The sequence below is a fragment of the Eleutherodactylus coqui genome, chromosome 9, assembly GCF_035609145.1.
Source record: "Eleutherodactylus coqui strain aEleCoq1 chromosome 9, aEleCoq1.hap1, whole genome shotgun sequence".
Taxonomy (NCBI): domain Eukaryota; kingdom Metazoa; phylum Chordata; class Amphibia; order Anura; family Eleutherodactylidae; genus Eleutherodactylus; species Eleutherodactylus coqui.
The window spans coordinates 19,220,714-19,241,401 of NC_089845.1; the positions used below are offsets into that span (position 1 = coordinate 19,220,714).

General features: G+C 46.7%; 1 protein-coding gene across 1 annotated transcript in view; it reads left to right on the top strand.

The window, feature by feature from the left end:
• Positions 1-20,688, top strand: part of DROSHA (drosha ribonuclease III) — a 263,840-nt gene that overhangs the window by 129,716 nt on the left and 113,436 nt on the right. The window contains exons 17-18 of the mRNA XM_066579186.1: positions 5,487-5,594; positions 19,188-19,326. Coding sequence (XP_066435283.1) covers positions 5,487-5,594; positions 19,188-19,326 — 247 coding nt within the window. The remainder of the gene's footprint in view (positions 1-5,486; positions 5,595-19,187; positions 19,327-20,688) is intronic.

Here is a 20,688-nt window from a genome sequence, read left to right on the forward strand (position 1 = left end):
GTGTGTGTGTGTGTGTGTGTGTGTATATATATATATATATATATATATATATATATATATATATATATATATATATATATATATATATATATATATATATATATATATATATATATATATATATATATATATAATGTGTGTGTGTGTGTGTGTGTGTGTGTGTGTGTGTATGTATGTATGTATATGAGTGTGTATGTGTATATATATATGTGTGTGTGTGTGTGTGTATATATATATATATATATATATATATATATATATATAATGTGTGTGTGTGTATGTATGTATGTATGTATGTATATGAGTGTGTATGTGTATATATATATATATATATATGTGTGTGTGTGTGTGTGTGTGTGTGTGTGTGTGTGTGTATATATATATATATATATATATATATATATATATATATATAGTGTATGTATGTATGTATATGAGTGTGTATGTGTATATATATATGTGTGTGTGTGTGTGTGTGTGTGTGTGTATATATATATATATGTGTGTGTATATGTGTGTGTGTGTGTGCGTGTGTGTGTGTATATATATATATATGTGTGTGCGTGTAATATATTTATTTTCTTAGTACATACGATAAGGATGCAGACTCTTCCTTCCTTCGTCCCTGGTCTTGGTCAGGGTGTCCATGCATTTTGACGTCTAGTATATTGAAATGACTAAAGACAGACCTAGTAAACCCTTCACTGGAGAAGACGAGCTGAGGGCCCATAAACCCAGTCAGCCTGTTAGGATCCTATTGTTGTTGGCTGTATATACTGGAGTGGTGATGAAGTGGAAGCGTTCAGACATGTAATATCCACTTTGGCGTGGTTAGTTTCATAACTTTCATAACTTGGAATGTACATGTTTTGTGAATGAATGAATGTCCCAAAGCCCATTTGCTCTTCAAGAAATATCACTATGGATTCTATTAGCAACCGGAGAGATCTTAATAATGAGTTACCACATATCTTATCCTACATGAATTACTCTAAAAGGAGAAGTATAACATTTACTTGTGTGACTGGGATCTGAGGCTCGAAGATTAGTGGCATTTTTGTAGACATAAAGTGTTGGAGTCATTGGCTGGAATGACTAAAAAGATATAAAATATTCAGATTAACTTTCAATAGTACTCCGTGGGTTTGGGAATTAATGGTCCCTCTATTTAACGGGACATTAAAGAGGATATATTGAATCACTACAGGCTTTCTTCTGTAATAGTGTGCTTATTACAGTTACTACAGGGTTTTATGCAAGCTTTTCAATATACTGCAGTGTAGGGGTTTGTCTTGTCTAGTATTGTGTGTTCATGGGCAAAGAAGTTGTGTTGTAAATAAGAACTCTGCTAATTTGTGTAATTGAGGACCCACAATCATGTGACATGCTCCATATCTGCCAAGAAGTCTGAAAGAAATATTTACATTTCTTATAGAATAGCTGATGTTACGGATTCATGTAATGTGGATCCACTGGACCAACATACCGGGCTGAGACCTGTCCTGGAGTGGTTGGGTGACTCAGATAGATGTACTGTTACCAGAAAAATGGAGACTGACCCTTGGCTCCAGAGGGAATGGAAGTCCCCTACCTAAAGCAAGGCAATCGCCCCGATAAGGGCGGCCCTGCGCTGGAACTTCGGGTCTGACTCTCACTGATGGGGTAAAACCCGGTACCAGATGGAACTGGCAAAACTAAAGAACCAAAGGACAGGCATAAGAACAGGAATTCAGATGGAACCAGACTGAACTGGCAGCAGACAGAGGAGCACACAGATGCAGAACAGAGCAAGAGCAAACCATAAACAGGAATGGGAACTGACAGAAAATAAACGTACTGACTGATCAGATATGCAAGAAGCCTCAGACAGAACAGAAGACCTGAAACAGACCCAATACAGATAGGACAGAACTCAGATTGCAAAACAGAACTCAGAGGGCAAGGCAGAACTGAGACAGAATAGAGTGACCAAAGAAGGTAGAGTGTCAGGAACTAGCAAACACCAATTCAGAGGCCATAGGAAGTGCATCAGCTCAGCTTAAATAGGGTAGTAATGCCTAATTAACCCCTCAGGTGAGCAGAGAGCCACTCACCATTGCATTGGTGCTGCAGGCTGGGCTTCTGAGGCGTCCGTGGGGCCCCCCTGTGACTACTGAGGCTATTCTGGGGTGCCCCGCAACTACTGAGGCCACTGTAGGGGGGCCCCCATGACTACTGGGGGCCGCTGTGGGGGAAGGGGCCCCCGCGACTACTGGGGGCCGCTGTGGGGGAAGGGGCCCCCGCGACCACTGGGGGCCGCTGTGGGGGAAGGGGCCCCCGCCACCACTGGGGGCCGCTGTGGGGGAAGGGGCCCCCGCCACCACTGGGGGCCGCTGTGGGGGAAGGGGCCCCCGCCACCACTGGGGGCCGCTGTGGGGGAAGGGGCCCCCCGCCACCACTGGGGGCCGCTGTGGGGGAAGGGGCCCCCCGCCACCACTGGGGGCCGCTGTGGGGGAAGGGGGGCCGCTGTGGGGCCCCCCGCCACCACTGGGGGCCGCTGTGGGGCCCCCCGCCACCACTGGGGGCCGCTGTGGGCGAAGGGGCCCCCGCGACCACTGGGGGCCGCTGTGGGGGAAGGGGCCCCCGCGACCACTGGGGGCCGCTGTGGGGCCCCCACAACCACTGGGGGCCGCGGCCCCCGCGACCACTGGGGGCCGCTGTGGGGCCCCCGCGACCATTGGGGGCCGCTGTGGGCGAAAGGGCCCCCGTGACCACTGGGGGCCGCTGTGGGCGAAGGGGCCCCCGCGACCACTGGGGGCCGCTGTGGGCGAAGGGGCCCCCGCGACCACTGGGGGCCGCTGTGGGCGAAGGGGCCCCCGCGACCACTGGGGGCCGCTGTGGGCGAAGGGGCCCCCGCGACCACTGGGGCCTTGGTGTGGGGGAAGGGGCCCCCGCGACCACTGGGGCCTTGGTGTGGGTGGGGGGCCGGGACTACTGGGGCCACTGTGTGGGGGTCCCTCTGTGATTGGTTCTTCGAGCACTGGCTGTCATTGGGTAAGTGCCAGCCAATTGGAGGCAGTGCTTCTGGGAGGCGGGGATTTGGATTAAGGAGAATAGTGTCAGGGACCCGGGGAGAAGATGCGGCCGGGCGGACAGAGCTTCTAAGGTGATGTATACTGTTATCTTATTCTTTTCTGCAGCCAGGCCTTAGATTAGGGCTTTGGTAGTTGGATTTGTTACGGTCAAAGTTGCTCCGCAGAAAACAGAGTTTTCATGTGATGCGACCGAGAGGAAGGCTCCATAGAGAAACATGGGCTACAAAACCTTGCGAGTTGCATGCGTATCGCTGGACCCGTGAGGTGTTTGTGTTTGGTTGTTGCATGCTACAAAACATTGCATGTGTGAAGGAACGCGTATAAATGCATGGGCTTCACATGTGATTTGTAGCATTGTAGCAACGCGACAAAATCCTAAGGCCGGCTGCACACGAGCCATAGGATTCCACGGCGAAGCCCGTCACGGCGCCCCCCAGAGACCCCATACTTACCAGCGGATCCGGCATCTTCGCTCCCGCATGACGCTTCCCCGCCCGCCGCGTCACATGACGCGGCCGGCCGCGTCATATGACGCGGTAGGCGGGAAAGCGTTTTCACGCTATCTTCCGCTGTGTTACAGCGGGAGATAGCGTGAACGGACGGATTCCATTGACTGCAATGGAAGCTGTCAGCGCGTACACCCGCGGCAAATAGAGCATGCTGCGGGTGAGGATGGGAGATTTCACGGTGCGGAATTCCGCGGTGGAATTCCGCACAGTGTGCCCTGAGCTATTAGGTTCAATAGAACCTAATAGCTGCGGGCAACGCAGCGGATTTTCGCTGCGAATTACGCGGCGGAAATCCGTTCGTGGGAAGGAGGCCTATGACTGTGTCACACGTGTGAAGGAGGCCTATGACTGTGTCACACGTGTGAAGGAGGCCTATGACTGTGTCACACGTGTGAAGGAGGCCTATGACTGTGTCACACGTGTGAAGGAGGCCTAAGGCTGATGTGGCCTTTGGTGAAAATGAGTTTGACACCCCTGGCCTCCTAATAAATATTCCGTGCACGCCACATTGTTGCCATACAGGTAAAGCATGTTTTGGCATACTGTCTTACAGCAGGACAGCCTAGCAGGCTTCACTTTTCTGTCCTATGAAAATCAGCGTTTAGACACACGGTTCTGTTATTTTATGTTTAGTCTAACTTACAGTACTGCGTTCTGGCTTGGCCCCCCCCTTGCTGCGAGCTAACCACGGCAGCACCATGCTGGTCACTAGCATTAGTCAGAGGCGGCACATATACTTCTCAACTGTCTTAACTCCAATAAAATCCGACTTTCACTGTCAGGATCCGGCAATATGCCGACCAGAAAAGCAATGTATTTATTCAAAAAGTTGCAGAAGAGCGTCAAACTGGTCCAAAGAAGCTTTTCACATCCTCATAGTGCAGAGGAGGCCTCTTTAGTACAACATAGACAATGTTTCGCTGGACACCCAGCCTTTAACAAGTTGAATAAGTTTAAATAAAGAGGCCGCCTCTGCACTATGAGGATGTGAAAGGCTTTCTGCACCAGTTTGACGCTCTTCTGCAACTTTTTGGATTTACTATACGATTGGATCTGCGTCGGGGTCTTCATGGAGCGTGCACTGTTGTCTGCTTCCCAGTGAGATGGCGGTAAGGGTCTGTGCTGCTATATACGTGATATACAGCAATGTATTTATTCAGCGGCATGAAATTCAATAGGAAATGCTGATCCTCCGGAGTGCGGCGCCTCATCAGATGTAATTCTCAGATGTGCCGGAGTAACGCTTCTAAAAGGCTGGATAATTCCACTTCAATCATCCTTTTCAGGTCTGATTAGCGTCAAGCCTAATATAATGAGTCAGTCCGTCCTTACATCCCATATGCGCCCGCTGCGGTATATTTGTGTATATATTAGATTGTCCGTTCTGCTCTGGACTCCCCTGATGTTTTTGATCAGACCATGACTATTCCGGCTGCCCCGGCTTTCTAAGACCGCTATATCACAATTGTGTTATCTAGTCGGGTTTGACGGGGATTTTAATTATTCATCTCCGGAGTTTGTGAATAGTTTTGGCGCTAGAACACATCGCTGCACGCTTGGCTTCACCGCTGTATACTTGGCCTCTTAAGTGGCAGCTCTTTGCATCGTTATGCATTGCCGACTTACTGTAGTTGCACCTTCTCATTTTCTTTTATCTTATAAGTAAAGGCAAGCATCGCTTATTTTTAAAAAATCCAATTTTTGAGAAGTAGGACCCAAACTGCGAGCTCATGTGTATCTTGTTATATACGGCACCCGGTTCAGAGGCTTACATCCTCCAGAAGTAATCTGAGATGGAAGATCCGTCACAGACTGTAATTGACTGGCGTTGAAGAGACGCTATTGTTCTACTGGTGTCTCTTCTTTAATCTCTAATGGTTTAATAGGTTTTTTTGTCTTTCAGCACGCCATGATGCTGCCAGTGCTGACCCATCACATTCGCTATCATAAGTGCCTCATGCATTTAGATAGACTAATTGGATATGTGTTCAAGGAGCGATGTTTGCTGCAGGTGAGTAAATACAACGGCTCCTATTCCTGCTCATTCATACAAGTCATGTTGATTATTTTGAGATTACAAATTGGTTGAGCAAGTGTATCATAATGCTTCGGCTGCCTTCACATCTGCGCTGGAACTTCTCTTCAGAGGAACCATCACAGATCCGGCACACAAGACTGGTAAAATACCGGGCAGCAGCCAAAAGCCAACGGATCCCGTTCTGGACATCGGAGGCCATTGGGCGCTAATCGGTTTGTTCATTCTGTCAGGGGATTCCACTTTCCTGCTTCCCTAACAGAGCAGGAAACCACAACCCCCCTCCGCCCCCTCCCCCCCCCGAAGTAGGTGTGATAGCAGCCTTGTGGCCCATTTACACTCAACGAGTGTCGCTCAAAATCCGTTCAAACAAGCGAAAGTGAGCGATAATCATTACGTGTAAACCTGAAGCCATCGTGCACTTGTCGTTGGTCGCTGAGTTTCAGCCTGCATAAAAATAGTCATTCATTCGCTTGTCGTTTAAATAGCAGTCGTTCAAACAACTTGAGGGGGGGCTGATTGTTTGCCCAGCTAAACACAATGATTCATTCAAAAGCCAATCCACATAGCGTTGCAGTGGGTAGTCCGCCTACCACCATAGTGGGCAATTCTTCACATAAACACACGCCCACCTGAGCAAACAATCATCCAATTAATCTATGTCCAATCTACATATAAACGCTACCAAAGGACCCAGAAAGCGAGGAAAATGGCGAGGATTTACGATTATCTTAACATGTAAACACTAGAGATGAGCGAGCACGCTCGTTTAAGGATGCTACCCGACCGAGTAGCAGTCTTATCAAGTAACTGTGTACTCGCCCGGGGCCAGCAGAAGGGAGCTTGTCCCCACCGCCCCCTGCATGCTGCTCGGGCGAGTACACAGTTACCTGATAAGACTGCTACTCCTTCATCTTAACATGTTAACATAATTTTATTGGGGTGTTTGTTTCTCTTTTGATTGCCCAAATCATGCGCAGAAATTAAAAACAGATTATATAATCCTAATTAGTTTTTAAAAAAAACAACTTTCTTTTACTGTTTGAAGGCAACCTGTCACCTTAATATGCAGTCCTGTCCCCAAGCAGCGTGTTATAGAGCCGGAGGAGCCGAGCAGGCTGATGGGAAAAGATTCAGTAGAACTTGTACTGCAGTAAATAGTATTTTTCAATGTTGCCTACTAAGCCCTTCCACGGGCTGGGCTTAATAGACATCCACGCATGGCAGCTCTCAGAGCCTTCACTAGGTCCCTGGGCTGCCATGTTCGCCCATTGGCACCCTGCGATAGCTTTGTGGGTTTTTCATTTCGCAACCAAAATGCGCAGGAAAAAATAAACACGTTAACTAATTGAACTCAACGGGTTTTATTCCCTGCATATTGCGCAGTGAAAGTCGCGTGAGATAAGTGTGTTGCGAGATGCACAAGTCCTACACATAGGCAATTTTTTATTTTTTTTTCTCATGGTGCGGAAGAAAATCTCAGCATGTCCTCTCTTAGGGCGTTCCCTTTGGAATGCATTGCATCGTCCATTGATTTCAACGGGTCCGGCATAGCATCGCACAGTAGAGAGGTGCACGCTGGTGCAATGCCAGGTTTACCCATTGAAAGCAATGGGAAACATTCTGCAATCCTCTGACGCCGCTAAAAGCTGCGGCGAAGGATCGCCGCTTCCCTGAAGTGATGTGAGGCGGTGTCAGTACAAAAGCACCTCGCGGGGACACCGCATGTTGGCGAGCGCGATATCAGGCTGAGGTTCACGATCCGATATCGCACTCGCCGCGTGGAATTAGCCTTAACCTGCAGGGTGGAAGACTTCGATATGTTTTCTTTGCGTGACTTTTTCTCTAGACGTCCATTGACCCGCTTTCAGTTCTTCTGTCATGAAGCAGCGCTCATGCGTGTGTATCACATGTTAGGGCTAGTTTCCCATATGGCACATGTTACATTTCCCGACCTCCTGAGCGCTTTGTATGAGCGCCACGGTCTTGCTGTCATACTTTTCCCGGTTCACGGGCGGTAATACTGTTTGCCGTTTCCCTTAATGGTGGTCTTACATCATAATCTCACTTCTCAGCGTTCGCAGAAAACATTCTTATTGTTGTCACCACTATTCGAGGACATCGCCAATACAGATTAATCCATTTCCTGGCCAAATCGGTGTTTCAGAACATTAATCCTCCATCCAGAGGAAGCCGGGAGTAAATCCTTCACTGTCAGCAGACCTGCGAGGCACAAGTAAACCCCTTCTGCTCTTCAGAAAAAGATTGTATCCCTTTACCTGCAGGCAAGCTCATGTCGTACCCGTGCCCCTGTAGAATGGAAGCCGCATAGTAAACCTTCACATACCGGAGACCAGATGTTAACCCTTGCCTTCCAGTTAGCGCCATTGTTTAGCAGCTGTTAAACCACATCACTTTTTTTTCCTGCCATTGTTCCTCTGTGTGAAACGGTGAATTCTCCGCATCCTGCCAAGCTGTCGAGGGTTTATTTTCCGTTTGACTGGCACTTGACAAGCATGTCAGCTTCCCGGGGTGGGACATGACTTTAATACTCAGCCGGTGTGTCTAAGACATAGAGCGAAGGCGGATTAGAAATGGCATTGCTTCTTGGTGCTCAGTGACTTGTAACGTTTTAGCACTTCACACAAACTCAAAATAATACAGGTGGTAAGAAGTGGAGACTTGGCCGCTTGTCTGACCACGTCTGGTCACAGCCCATTCTTAGTAAATACAGTCAACAATCTGCCTCTGTCTGCTGTCATCTGCATTCATAGCCTTGAGTTCTCCTAAGGTTGTTCATCTAAGAGTTAAACAATTGTAGAGGTCTGTCTTTAAGAACTACCGGACTTGTTGAAATCCTATTGCTGGGTTGGCGATGCTGCGGAGCTTTAACACTATCACTAAAACAGGTTATCCGAGAGCTTTACCGTTTTTTGTTTTTTTTTCATGGCTCTAAATATATGAAAACAATAAGAGTGGCCATTCGCTGCAGCCCCACGATCCTCCTGGACTTTGTTGTGGAACGGACACCGCTCAAAGGACCAAACAGTCAGGTGGCGGTCTCCTGGGAGTCCTGATGCTTTAAATTCAGTAGGAGGTGTGCCTGCAATTACCAGCCCAGGCCACTGCAGGGTGAATGGAGCTGTCGGCTTAGGGCTCCGTCTGACCTGAAAGCAGGGAGAACAGATGATTGCAGCGGATTTCAAGTGGCAGACTCCTGCCAATCAGCTACTCATGACCTATCCTGGGCAATCACTTTAAAAGAGTTATGGCATTGAGGGTGCCTTCACACTTGCAATCATGATATCGCTTCTGTTTTTTTTACGCAAATGTCAATAGTTTCGGTTTTACGATTTTTGTGCGATACATTCTTAACATTAGAAAGTCCTTTTGTTAGTTGCGTTAAAAAAACAAAACGCAGCGATATCGGCATCGCAAGTGTGAGGGCGCCCGTGGAGGAGGGCGCCCTTAGATTTTAAAATACCCTTTTGAGAAACTTGGATTTTATAGAGGGAGATTCCTCTGATTCAAGCCCTTCATTGATTAGCCAGAGTAAAGGCCCTTTTACACGGAATTACTATCATTGAAAAAAATCATTCAAACGAGCAAAAATGAGCAATAATTGTTCAGTGTAAGCGCAGCCAATGATTTCTCGTTGAACGAGCCGATGATGTATCTGCCCGAGCAAATAATGTCAGAGTTCTCTCATTCAAGCGAGAAATCGGCAGGTCTAACCGGACCCTAAGGAGTAACATTTCACACTTTTTGTGGAGTACGGGTACATGGATGTGCTGGGGACTCCAAACGGCCTACTGACTTTCAATGGATCACCGTTCAATGCCTAATTTTGCCTATGTTGGTACTACATGGGATTTGTAGATGTGCCCACTGATTACAGATGATCACCGAAGGTCCCAGCAGTGGGACAACCTTGTGATCAGCTTACCGATGAGGGACCCTTAGGCCACTATCACACAGACTTATTTGCAGTAGAACGCTCCCATTAACTTCAATGAAGCCGAAAGCTCTGTGATTTTCGAGTGCTGTCTGTCTATTTTTTGCTTTTAGCGCACCTCTTCAATAATGGGTTATGCTAAAAACGCTGTCAGAGCAGGAACCATGTGGGAGAGTGGCCTTAAAAGTTTACAAAGTCTTTACTATGGGCATTACCAGCTCTATATTTGGCTGCTTGCCATATTATTTACCTCTAAGCCTATATACAGTCATACCTCTACTTTCGTCGCCTACTTCTTTTGTCAATTTCCAGTTTTGCCGGTTCTTCAGTGCAGAATTGTTCCTCTACTTACATTGCCTCCTTCTAATACCTCCGGTGGCCCATGTGACCTCGCTGTCCAATCACAGCCATTCATGCATTGCTCCAATCACAGCCATTCATGGCTGAATGGCTGTGATTGGAGCATCCAGCGCTGGCTGTGATTGGCTGAGCAGGCTGTCTCAGCCAATCAGAGCAATCTCTTGCTGGGAGGCAGGGAATTCACTCCCCGTCACATGCAGCAGATGCTTTGCCAGCTGGACAAGGGCCCGTAGCCAGCCAGAAGCTCCAAAAGCAGTGGTGGGGACCCCGATGGCACCTGAAACATGAGTACTGATTCCCCCCTCCAGGTAGTGTAGCTAGGGCATTTAATGCTGCCAAAAACGCTGCCGTACCAAGTTGTGCCACATTTTCGGCAGCGCTGAAACTGCTGCCCATTCATTTCAATGGGCAACGCAGGGCCTAAAACGCTTGTGTGAGCAGCCCCATTGAAATGAATAGGAGCGCTGTACAGTGCTAACAGCTGTACAAAAATGGGGTTTGTTTTTTGGAATGTTTAGAACGAATTAATTGGATTTACATTGTTTCCTATGGATATAATGGCCTCGAGTTTCATTGGTTTCATGTTTAGCCGATTGCTTTCAGATGGATTTCCAACAGAACTAGAGGTTTGTGCGCCCACACTGGATGCACTCGTCTTCCTACCCATGCAGAACGGCCTCCATAGATTTCCTTAGGGCTTGCAATTATCTGCAGCGGCTGCCAAGACATTGTAAAATGCCAAATGTGGTTAATCTTTAATAATTTTAAAACCAATGCATTAAGGCAGAAAAGTAATTTTTCATTTCCAAGTTGGGAGATGAAATACATTTATCTTGTCAAGTCTACAAAATGCTAGACACGTGAGCGAGCGTGCAGCGGCTTCCATCTGCCGTCTCACACGAGGCGAAGTACTAATCAAATTAACCTGTTCCCTGCCTCCAGTGTCCTCGGCCCTTGTGTGAATGGTGCATATGCAGCAGATCTGTTGGTAGAGGTATGACCGCTTCAGAGAGACTGGTGTGCGGATGTCGCTGCAGAACAGTGATGGATGCTTGAGGGTTCTTGGCTAATCAATGCTCATTGTGTCTGGTGTCCTCCCCATCACTACAGGATCATCCGTGTCTGCCGCGTCATGGTCATGTTCCATTTGTATGGGATTAGTTTGCCAAAATTCACAGATTTCTTCTTTCTCTCCTGCAAATTTAGTTGTACAGCGTAAAGGTGATCAGCCACACAGCCCCCCCCCCCCCCCCCCCCCCCGGGGTGCTAGATCTACAACTTGAGTTTCTTTTTAGCCCATTATCAGAAAAAAAAAGTATTATTGGAAGTGCTTATTGTTGGAAAATAATGTATATTGACCGGCTTTATTGGTGTGTGCATTTAAGAAAAAATTTGACTATACTGTACGGAAAATGTAAAGTCTGATTATATAATTCGTAAAAAACAAACGCTGCTTTCTTTTAAAAACACCCTATTTAGCCCCTTAAGAATAAGCATGGTAAATCTACAGTTTTTGGTCCTGGGCTTTAATCCCAGTTGATAGCAATAATACAGTGCAGAATTAAAGCTCCTGCGATGTAGCAGGGACAGCTGAGGACCCAGAGGAGAAGGCAGAAATGTTTGTTTTTTTGGTTTTTTTTAACCAATTCTGTTGCCTTCTTTGCAGCACTCAATGTGCGTTATGAGAAAGCCAAAGTCTCACTTCCGCTATTCCAACCAGGAATCACATGACCGCTGGGTGCTATCTGCCAAGGTAGAGCTGCAGGGTCCTGGCAGACCTAAATCGGCTCTGTTAGGGACTTCTGTCACTACAGGGAATGTTTTCCCTGTAACTGTGCCTCCTATGGATTCCCCAGCTACAGTGAAAAAGGGTGGCATGAATAAAAAAAAAGAGCTCGATCCCCAGATCTCCTATATGATGTCATAGGGGACATGGGAACAAGAATTACAAAATAAAATATATATAGCATATCTGAAAGTTATTTTTTATATATTATATAATTCTAAAATGCGGCAAAGATACTTTTGTAGTTGAAGAAAAAAAAAGGTAAAAGGGCAATAACCCCCCCCGAATTAGTAATTAACTAAAAAGTGGCTGGTCCCTTTTGGACCAAAATGCTCTGGTCCTTAAGGGGTTAAAGGGAACCTGTCACCTCAAAATGCAGTCCAGTCCATAATTAGCATTTTACTGAGCAGGAGGAACCAAGCAGATTGATATATAGTTTTGTGACAAAAGATTGAGTATAACTTGTACTGCAGTAAATAGCATTTTTCAACGTTGCCTATTAAGTCCTGCCACAAGTTGGGTTTAATAGGCAACCATGCGTGGCAGCCTTCACTAGGCCCCAGGCTGCCATGCTAACCCATCGCACATAAGGTGCCAGATCGCTGTAGTTGCCGGTGGTTGTCAGAAACATCTGATGGCCGCCAAGGATGGAGGCAACTCTACTCCCAAGCCCACTTAATATATCCTTTGCAAATGCAATCCCACATATATATATATTAACATGATGCAGGCAGGAAGCGGTTAACAAAACGGGGAAATGCTGCTGAAACTTTGTCAAAGTCCTGATTAAAGTTTTTAGCTAAATGGACTTCGGAATTCTTGCATTTTGGACTATAGGGTGAAATAATTTAATTTGCTAGTCTCTCTGTGCCCTCCCCAGAATCCTCCAGCCACCTGCCTTATTCTACATGATGCCAAGGGATTTACGTAATATTGTATTATTAATGGAATCCAGCTGGTGAAAATGTAGGAAACGTGAGCCAGCAACACTCGCCGCAGGTTATATGAGGCCTCAGAGAGTGGCACAGAGCCTCTCGCCGAATCACTGACGCACATGATGGCGCCTCACGGACATGTAAGGCGCAGTTCACATCTGTCTGGGGGCTGCGGTATCAGTTTCTTTGCCCAGTTTTTGGAGCAGAAAAACTGAATTATAACGGATCCCCACCCCACAGTCTCCCCACCAGTAACTTCAACAGGGTTTAAAAAAAAAAAAAAAAAAAAATCGGATAGCAGGCTGTGGTACTGGCTCCGTTTAAAAAATGGAAGCCTAAAGGAAACAAACACCGGGTTTCAGTTTTTTGGGTTTATTTTAAATCCCGATGGAATCAAACTGTTCCTTTTTGAATTGTTACTGAAGCCCCAACACAGATGTGAACTGAGCCGTAGACCGATGATGATTATCCGTTTAGTCGTGGCCGACTTCGGTCACTCAGTGGACCATCGTTGTCCTTGTCCGGCTGTGATCCATGAAGTATTTTGGCAGTGGGGTGGTTTGCCCCTGCATTCATCCGGGCTTGGGACCGGCATGTAGCTAGCTACACCATGGCTGGGTTGAGCCTTAGACCAGGGAGTGACCAACTGATGAGCAGTGGCGTGGGAGATCAGATGTCCGCTAGCACGGAGGGGATGTCCTGCTGCATCGGTTTTGTATTGCCTAAGGCTGCTGTCACACGGCTGTGCAAATCGCGTGAGATTTGTGCGCTGTGACACATAAGCCTCGCACGGATATGAACCCCATTTTTTTTCAACACAAGTCAGCGACTTTTTTTTTTGTGCAGCATCACGGTGCGAGGTACAGGAGTGCGATGAGGGGCTTCCCAGTATAAACAATAACAAACACTCCGCCATCCTCAGCTGCGGTGAGAATCCATGGTGGAGGATCTCTACTTTAGGTTTTAGCCTAAAAATGCAGCGCATCTGCGGAGACATCGCATGTTGGAGAGCGCAATATCGGGCCTGGTATCGCACTTGCCCGTATGAAATTAGCCTTAGGAACGGCGCAGCTTGGAGACCAAACGTCTGCGATACAATGCGCTAGAGCGGTCTTTACACTGCTTTGATCTGAATCTATGAGAAAACCACCTCTGCGTGACCCACGGACAAACGGATGTCCAGGCGGTGGTACGCTGCAGCGACTGATACTGCGGTTACTTCTCCAGCCCAGGCTGGTGGCACATAACTATCCCGGTGAGTGTGTAGAACGGAGTCTGTGGTGACAAGTTCGCCCCCGCTGTCTGTAAGCTGTTGTGCAACAAGCTCCATATGAAATGCAAATGAACTGCTGATATGTACAGCAGGGAAATATTTCAAAATAACAGAAGTAACATTTTACAGCTTTTATTGAAAAAGTAAAGCTGGAATTGGTGTAAGGATGCGCCGCAACGGTAGGCGATGCAAGCAAATAATCAGTGTGCCTCACACCGGAGGGACAGGCCTCCATCGCAGGCAGCTCTGTTGTTCCATCTTTACATCCTGAACCATGTGCCAAGGATCCTAAGGATCTGTCACATCTACGCACCAGTGATCCTTCGGCCGTATCCACACGAGCGAGTGAGGAGCGGTATCACACCTGCAGTTTTCCCTGCGTTGTGTCTTTCAAGAGAGATGAATCGCTGCACGTGGGATTTTCGCGCATCTGAAAATTACATGTTTCAGTAGTAAAAATAGAAAATTGCATCCTGCCCACATGAAAACCACATTTACATACGAGTGCGATGTACTTTTTTTTTTTTTTGCTTCCATGGGAAATAATAGGCAATTTCTGAACAGAATTGCCCAAAAATAGGACATGCTGTGATTTTTTTTCTTATCTCATACCATTACTGAGATAGTAAAATTGCCCATGTAAGCCGTGTGCCACCTTCACATCTGCATCCCCTGCTCAGAGCGATCAGCTGTGTAACAGCCGGGCGCTCCGAGCAGGGGACAGCTGGATGCAGAAGACAAGCGGGGCTACCTCACTTGTCTTCTGCATGCCCCAGTCGGAGCACTCAGCTGTATAACAGCCGGGCGCTCCGAGCAGGGGACAGCTGGATGCAGAAGACAAGCGGGGACACCTCACTTGTCTTCTGCATGCCCCAGTCGGAGCACTCAGCTGTATAACAGCCGGGCGCTCCAAGCGGGGAACAGCGGGATGCAGAATACAAGCGGCCCTGCTTGTCTTCTGCATCCCCCGCTCGGAGTGCAAGGTGATCGCTAAATGTTTGAGCAATCTCCTTGCCCTGTAAACACACAACCATAATCGCTCAAAAGATTTTTTTGAGCAATAATCGTTGTGTCCTAAACCTGGCTTGACACAAACCCAAATTAAGCCTTTTACAGTAAATTTAGGAATCCTGTTCATTTTCTCATGCAAATGGTTTCCTGGTTGTGGCGCATTCAGAATCGCAGATTTTCTCACAGTTCGGTCTATGGAAGATGACCTATCAGACCTGATCACAGACAAACCTTTCTTAGTGATTGTTTTTCTTTCTTATAATTTAAAAAAAAAAGAGACAACCTAAATCGTAAGACTTTAATTATTAAGGACAGATCTACTGCCACAGATACTAGCATCATTGCCACAGATACTAGCCGACAGGCATGGGCCGCCCACGTGGGTAGGCGGGAACTTGGGTTTCCAACAATATTTTTTTGATCTCCACCTTTTAGTGAAATGGATACGTCTTGGGGCTCTCAGATCTCCGGGATCGGGTACTTTGCGATTGCTTGAAAAGGTTTTTACTTCTTTTCTCTGTGGGCCGCAGAACTGTAGCCCATCTAGAAGCAACTGGACACAAGGAGTCGCTTTGTGATTCTGTCTTCTTGGTAGACCTTTCGCAGACTTCTCCCTTCTCCCCATTGCCCCATTGCTTGCCGGCGCTGACTGGCTGAGACAGTCAATGAAGGGCTGTGATTGGGCATTGAGCAAGCACCGACAACCAATCACAGCACTCCATTGCCGGAGGCGGGTTTCTCAAACCTGGCCTCCGGTAATAGACTTTGGTGTGCCAAAGAAGCCCGAATCAGCGGCAGAGACCAGCGGCCGCGACCCAGACTGCAGCGGCTAGGTGAGTATTTTCTTTTTTTTCTCTAGCCCGCTGGGACTGTTTTTCGGGGCAGGGCTTCTATTACAAGCCCTCACCCCGAAAATCGGCGAGCGGTTAACGCTGCCAAAAACGCTGCACCAAGTGTTGCCGCGTTTTTAGCAGTGCCAAAACCGCTGCCCATTCATTCCAATGGGCGACGCAGGGCTGAAAACGCCCCATAATAGAACATGCATCGCTGTCAAAGCGCAGCGTTGGGAAGCGCTGCGTTATCAGCCCTGTGTGAGCAGCCCCATTGAAGTGAATGGGAGTGTTGTACAGCGTTTAGCGCTGGGCTGAAAAGGCAGCGCTAAACGCTGTATAAAACACCCTGTGTGAGGGAGGCCTTATAGTTTATTAGCACATGGGGATCTCTAATAACCCCTTCAATGTCTTTTGGGGTCAAATGTCTTATGCTGATCTGTGGTAACAGAATACAAATACTAGGTACTATGGACTAATATTGCAATTGCTTCCCCCCTTCCTACCAAAAGTATGTTGGCGAGAAGCAGAGACTAAGATAAACAAGTTGGGTAACCTTTAAAATAACCCCCCCCCCCCCCCCCCCCCCCCAACCCCTGCATTACTCCTAGGCCATGGAGAGGGAGGAATACGTCCTTTTTGAGAGAAACCTCCTTGGGTAGCGATCTATGAGAATTTGTTAAAATTGCTCCCTCCGACACAAAGTAGTCTCAATCTTTGTCCTAGATCAGTAAAGGAACAAAAACTCCATTTATTAGATATGCCGCATCCAGATGGATATGCCGAATGTCATAAGGAAGTACCTCCAATGTTATTAACTCATGAATTAAGCCCCTCGAATGAGCTTGCATACTCAAAGTGTAGCTTCTGCCAACTGAGCTGAGTGTCTTCACCTTTATTGTGCAAACTACAAGACTGCTTAAATCAGATACACTTTTCCAGATTTACAAGTCAGATAACATCATCATTTACGTTGCCTGTAATGAATTAAAATCACTGTGTAAACATGAGAATGAATCAAGTTATGTTAAAATGAAGCACACCATTGTTTTCTGGTGAAATTCTCTGCCAGTTTGATATATTGCACATCTACCTTCCCACTGGAAATAGTAGAGTTGAAACCAAGATGGCAGGATTCAAAATGGCCGTCCTTTTGGTCACATGACCTAATATGTTTTTCCCTTACCTCTGCAGCTTGTACGCAAAATTGTATCACCGTCCGCAAAACTGTTTTCATTCTCTATGGGTGTTTCCACACTTTTGAGACAGCCTGTAGTACGAAGTTTCTTCGATTTGCTGGTACTATTGATTTAGCAAGAAAGGTCTAAAAGTTTAGGCACTCTTAGGGAGAACAGAAGAGCCAAACTGGGGCTCTAAGATGTGATTTATTAAAGAAAACCACCTACAATACTAACTGAGGATGAACTTGAAAAAGAAAAAAAAAACATTCTGGCAAGCGAGGCGGCTTCTGAAGAATGGCCTTTAAAACAAACGTTAAGTGTTTTCGGAGTGTATTACAGTCTAGGTGTAGAAGAGAGCTGCATTCCAAATAAATGTGACTGCCAGCTGCTGAAAGTGGCATGAATCCATGCTTCAACACAAGCCGTGTGTATGGCACACTGAACGACTGCAGCCTAGTGTTTTAATGGTTTCTAATAGACCCAAGGCTGAATACCTGTACTTACATAAAGCAGAGGATCAGAGTGCAGCCTGTGTCTGTCTTACCTTGTATATGAAGTCTCTGCAGCGATGATAATGTGCAGTGAGATCATTAGCGTTCCACAACTGGCGGTACCACGCTCTACTCACAGCGAAGGCTCTCCATGACACATGCGCAGGAGTTTGGTATATATTCAAATAGGTATTCTTTCTCTCCATCTCCAACCTTCTCCGTATATGTACATCAAACTACTAATGACGACCTGTTCGTTTGTGCGTGAGTGAGTGGGTTTGTAAGTGACTTGACGGTGATGTTATCAAAGGTCCTTCATCCCCAGTGAGGAAGTTACATGCTGCGCCCCTGATCACATGATGGTGACATCATCACAGCTCCTGTATACACATGGCTGTTGTCCGACTAGGTGTTCGTTAGTATTCCTTAGCAACTGAGGCTGCAGAGGGTTTGTAATCTGCCTGTAATATGCACAAGGAGGCAGGACCTTTGATGACGTCACCGTCATATGATCAGGGATGGAGCATCTAAGTCATTCCCTCGGGATGAGCGTCACTGTCATGTGATCAGGGGCGGAGCATGGCAGTGACATCATCACAGGTCCTTAATCTCCAGTGCACTGCTGCTTCTGATCCCTGTTGTATGGGATGAACAATGTATGTAGCAGTGCTGTGTGTGTGTGACATGCATGTAGCAGAGCTGTGTGGCGCATGGCGCCACCAGAAACACTGGTGCTATAATTTCCTAATAACTACTAGTATCTGTATAATACTGTCATGTGCTAGTGAACATGAATGTGGAATTCATGGGGGGTTCACATGTTCCTGCATGAGCAAAGCTTGCATTTTCATGCTTTGGTGGGGGCCAAAGTACTTTAACTATCTTAGCCTAGCTATACACAGGCGAGCACGATACCGACCCAATATCGCCCCTGTGAATGTGCGAGTGCATGGCTGATATGACAAGCAGATGCAGGGCGTTTTTCAGGCAGAAACACATTGCATCTGTGGAATTCCGATCCTTTTTCCCAATAGAGGATTGACAATGTTGTCTATTGATCTCAGTGGTAAACCTCGTGTGCACGTCACAGCAAGCGTGAGCCGTGTGATGATTAAAGGTCCCATTGAACTCAATGAGCGATGCGTTCCAAGGATTGGACATGCCGCAGTTTTTCCCCGTACCGCATCGCCTGTGTGTGACTCCACTCAAAAGAATGGGGTTCATAGTCACACAAGATTTGTGAGTATCGCAATGCACAAATCTCGCACCAGTTTCACCGTGCTGGGGTCCGTTTAGACAAACCGATTCCTCATTTGAACCAGCGAATGACATGAGAGTTCACGTGGGCAGCCTGTTTATACCGGCAGATACATCACCCGCTCGTCCAACGAGGAATCGATCAGTTGTTCACATTCGCTTTATGAGAGAATGAGAACATCTGAACGATCAGGGAATGAGGTAAGAATGAACAGCGAACACTAAGTGAACGATTACCGTTCGTCGTTCGGTCTTTGACTGCATTTACACTGAACGATTTGCTCATTTGAACCTTTTTTTGATGATCGTGTAAAGGCCCTAACTCATGGCATTGAGGGACCTAAATGGTTAATGTTCCGTGTCTTGTGTTCGCTGACACTGGATACTCCTCCTAAATGATGTTAAATCCAGGTGAAGAAAATAGCGGTTACAGATAATAGTAAATGTTTCTACCTTGCGATGTCCTAATTATCGTATTGACCTGTTGCAGCTCGCCATGACTCATCCAAGCCATCATTTGAATTTTGGGATGAACCCCGATCACGCCCGCAACTCTCTGTCCAACTGTGGAATTAGGCAGCCAAAGTATGGAGATCGAAAAGTTCATTACATGCACATGCGGAAGAAGGGTACGTGCCGCGCTATTCTCATATCCTTGATAGAGTTTTGTAGCGGTTTTCCGTATAGCATGCAGCGTCAGATGTCCGTGTGAAGGGGCAGCACCTCGTCACACGGCTCCTCCAGAAGGATTACTTTGTGGATTTAGCAATTCATTCATAACAAATAAGGCAGGTGGAATCTCCGCCCTACATTCCAAAATCCATTCAGTTTATTTGTGCCGCGTATAGTTGGAGTTTTCACCAATATGTCTTTGGCCGGAGTAGGACAACTTGGTAAACAAAGAACCAAGAGCGATATCCCGATCTGTCATAAAGCAATACATTTTGGCCCCATCCCGAAAATTCTATATTCTATTAATTGGGATGTTATGTGATGCCCATGCCACTCCTGCTCCCCAATCATTTGTTTACTACACACATAAAGGGGGTTATGTGTTTGGAAACTACTGATGGCCTATCTTTAGCTTGGGCTGCCAATATTAGATCAGCGGGGGTCTGCCACCTGGGAACCTTGCTGATCACCCCTTTGCCACGTGGTGTGTGCAGCAAGCGGATAGCTCCATTCCTACAGCAATGGCCAAGCTTAGTGTTTGCAGGGAAAGTTCCTATTCACTTTAGTAGGTTCTAAGCCTGCAATACTAAGCTTGGCCACTGCAGTGAGAATGGAGCTGCCTGCATTCTGCAGAAATCTGTTCAGTACAGAAAAACACCAGCCCAGCAGACAGTTGATCAGTCAGTAACATAGTATGTAAAGCCGAAAAAAGACCTATATGTCCAGTACAGCCTATTCTACTACTGATGACCCATCCTGCACATAGACAGCCAATAGTGTACACCTATTGATGGTTACAATCTTCAGTGATATAGTTGGTTGATAATATATAGGCGGTATTGTTATGGATTTTAGGAAAGGCCACAATCTATTGTTTATGTGTGAAAAGTACTTCATGGCCCATATATTACAGGTCTAATGACCAGACTCCGTGCCTTACTGTCTGCATACTCTGTAAGAACTGTTGACTGCTAGTGAAGTTATAAGGGGGGAGGTTTCTGCCATACATTGAGAACCATCTTCCATCGGAGGGAGCTGGAGGTCAAGTTTTCCCCTAAACTGAAAGTCCAGACTCCGACTCCAAAGTTTCACTTGCCTATTTCCTGCCATTGCAGAGCTTCCTGGGTCTTCCTGTAGATCGCCCCTCTGCGGAGAAGAACTCTTGAGTTGTTTCCAATGTTCAGTGTTTGCCACGCGTGTCCCTTCAGGGCGTTCCTATATCTGCAATATTGTGGTTTGTCGTTGAAGAAATGTTTAGCATTAGAGATGAGCGAGCATACTCGTCCGAGCTTGATGCTCGTTCGAGTATTAGGGTGCTC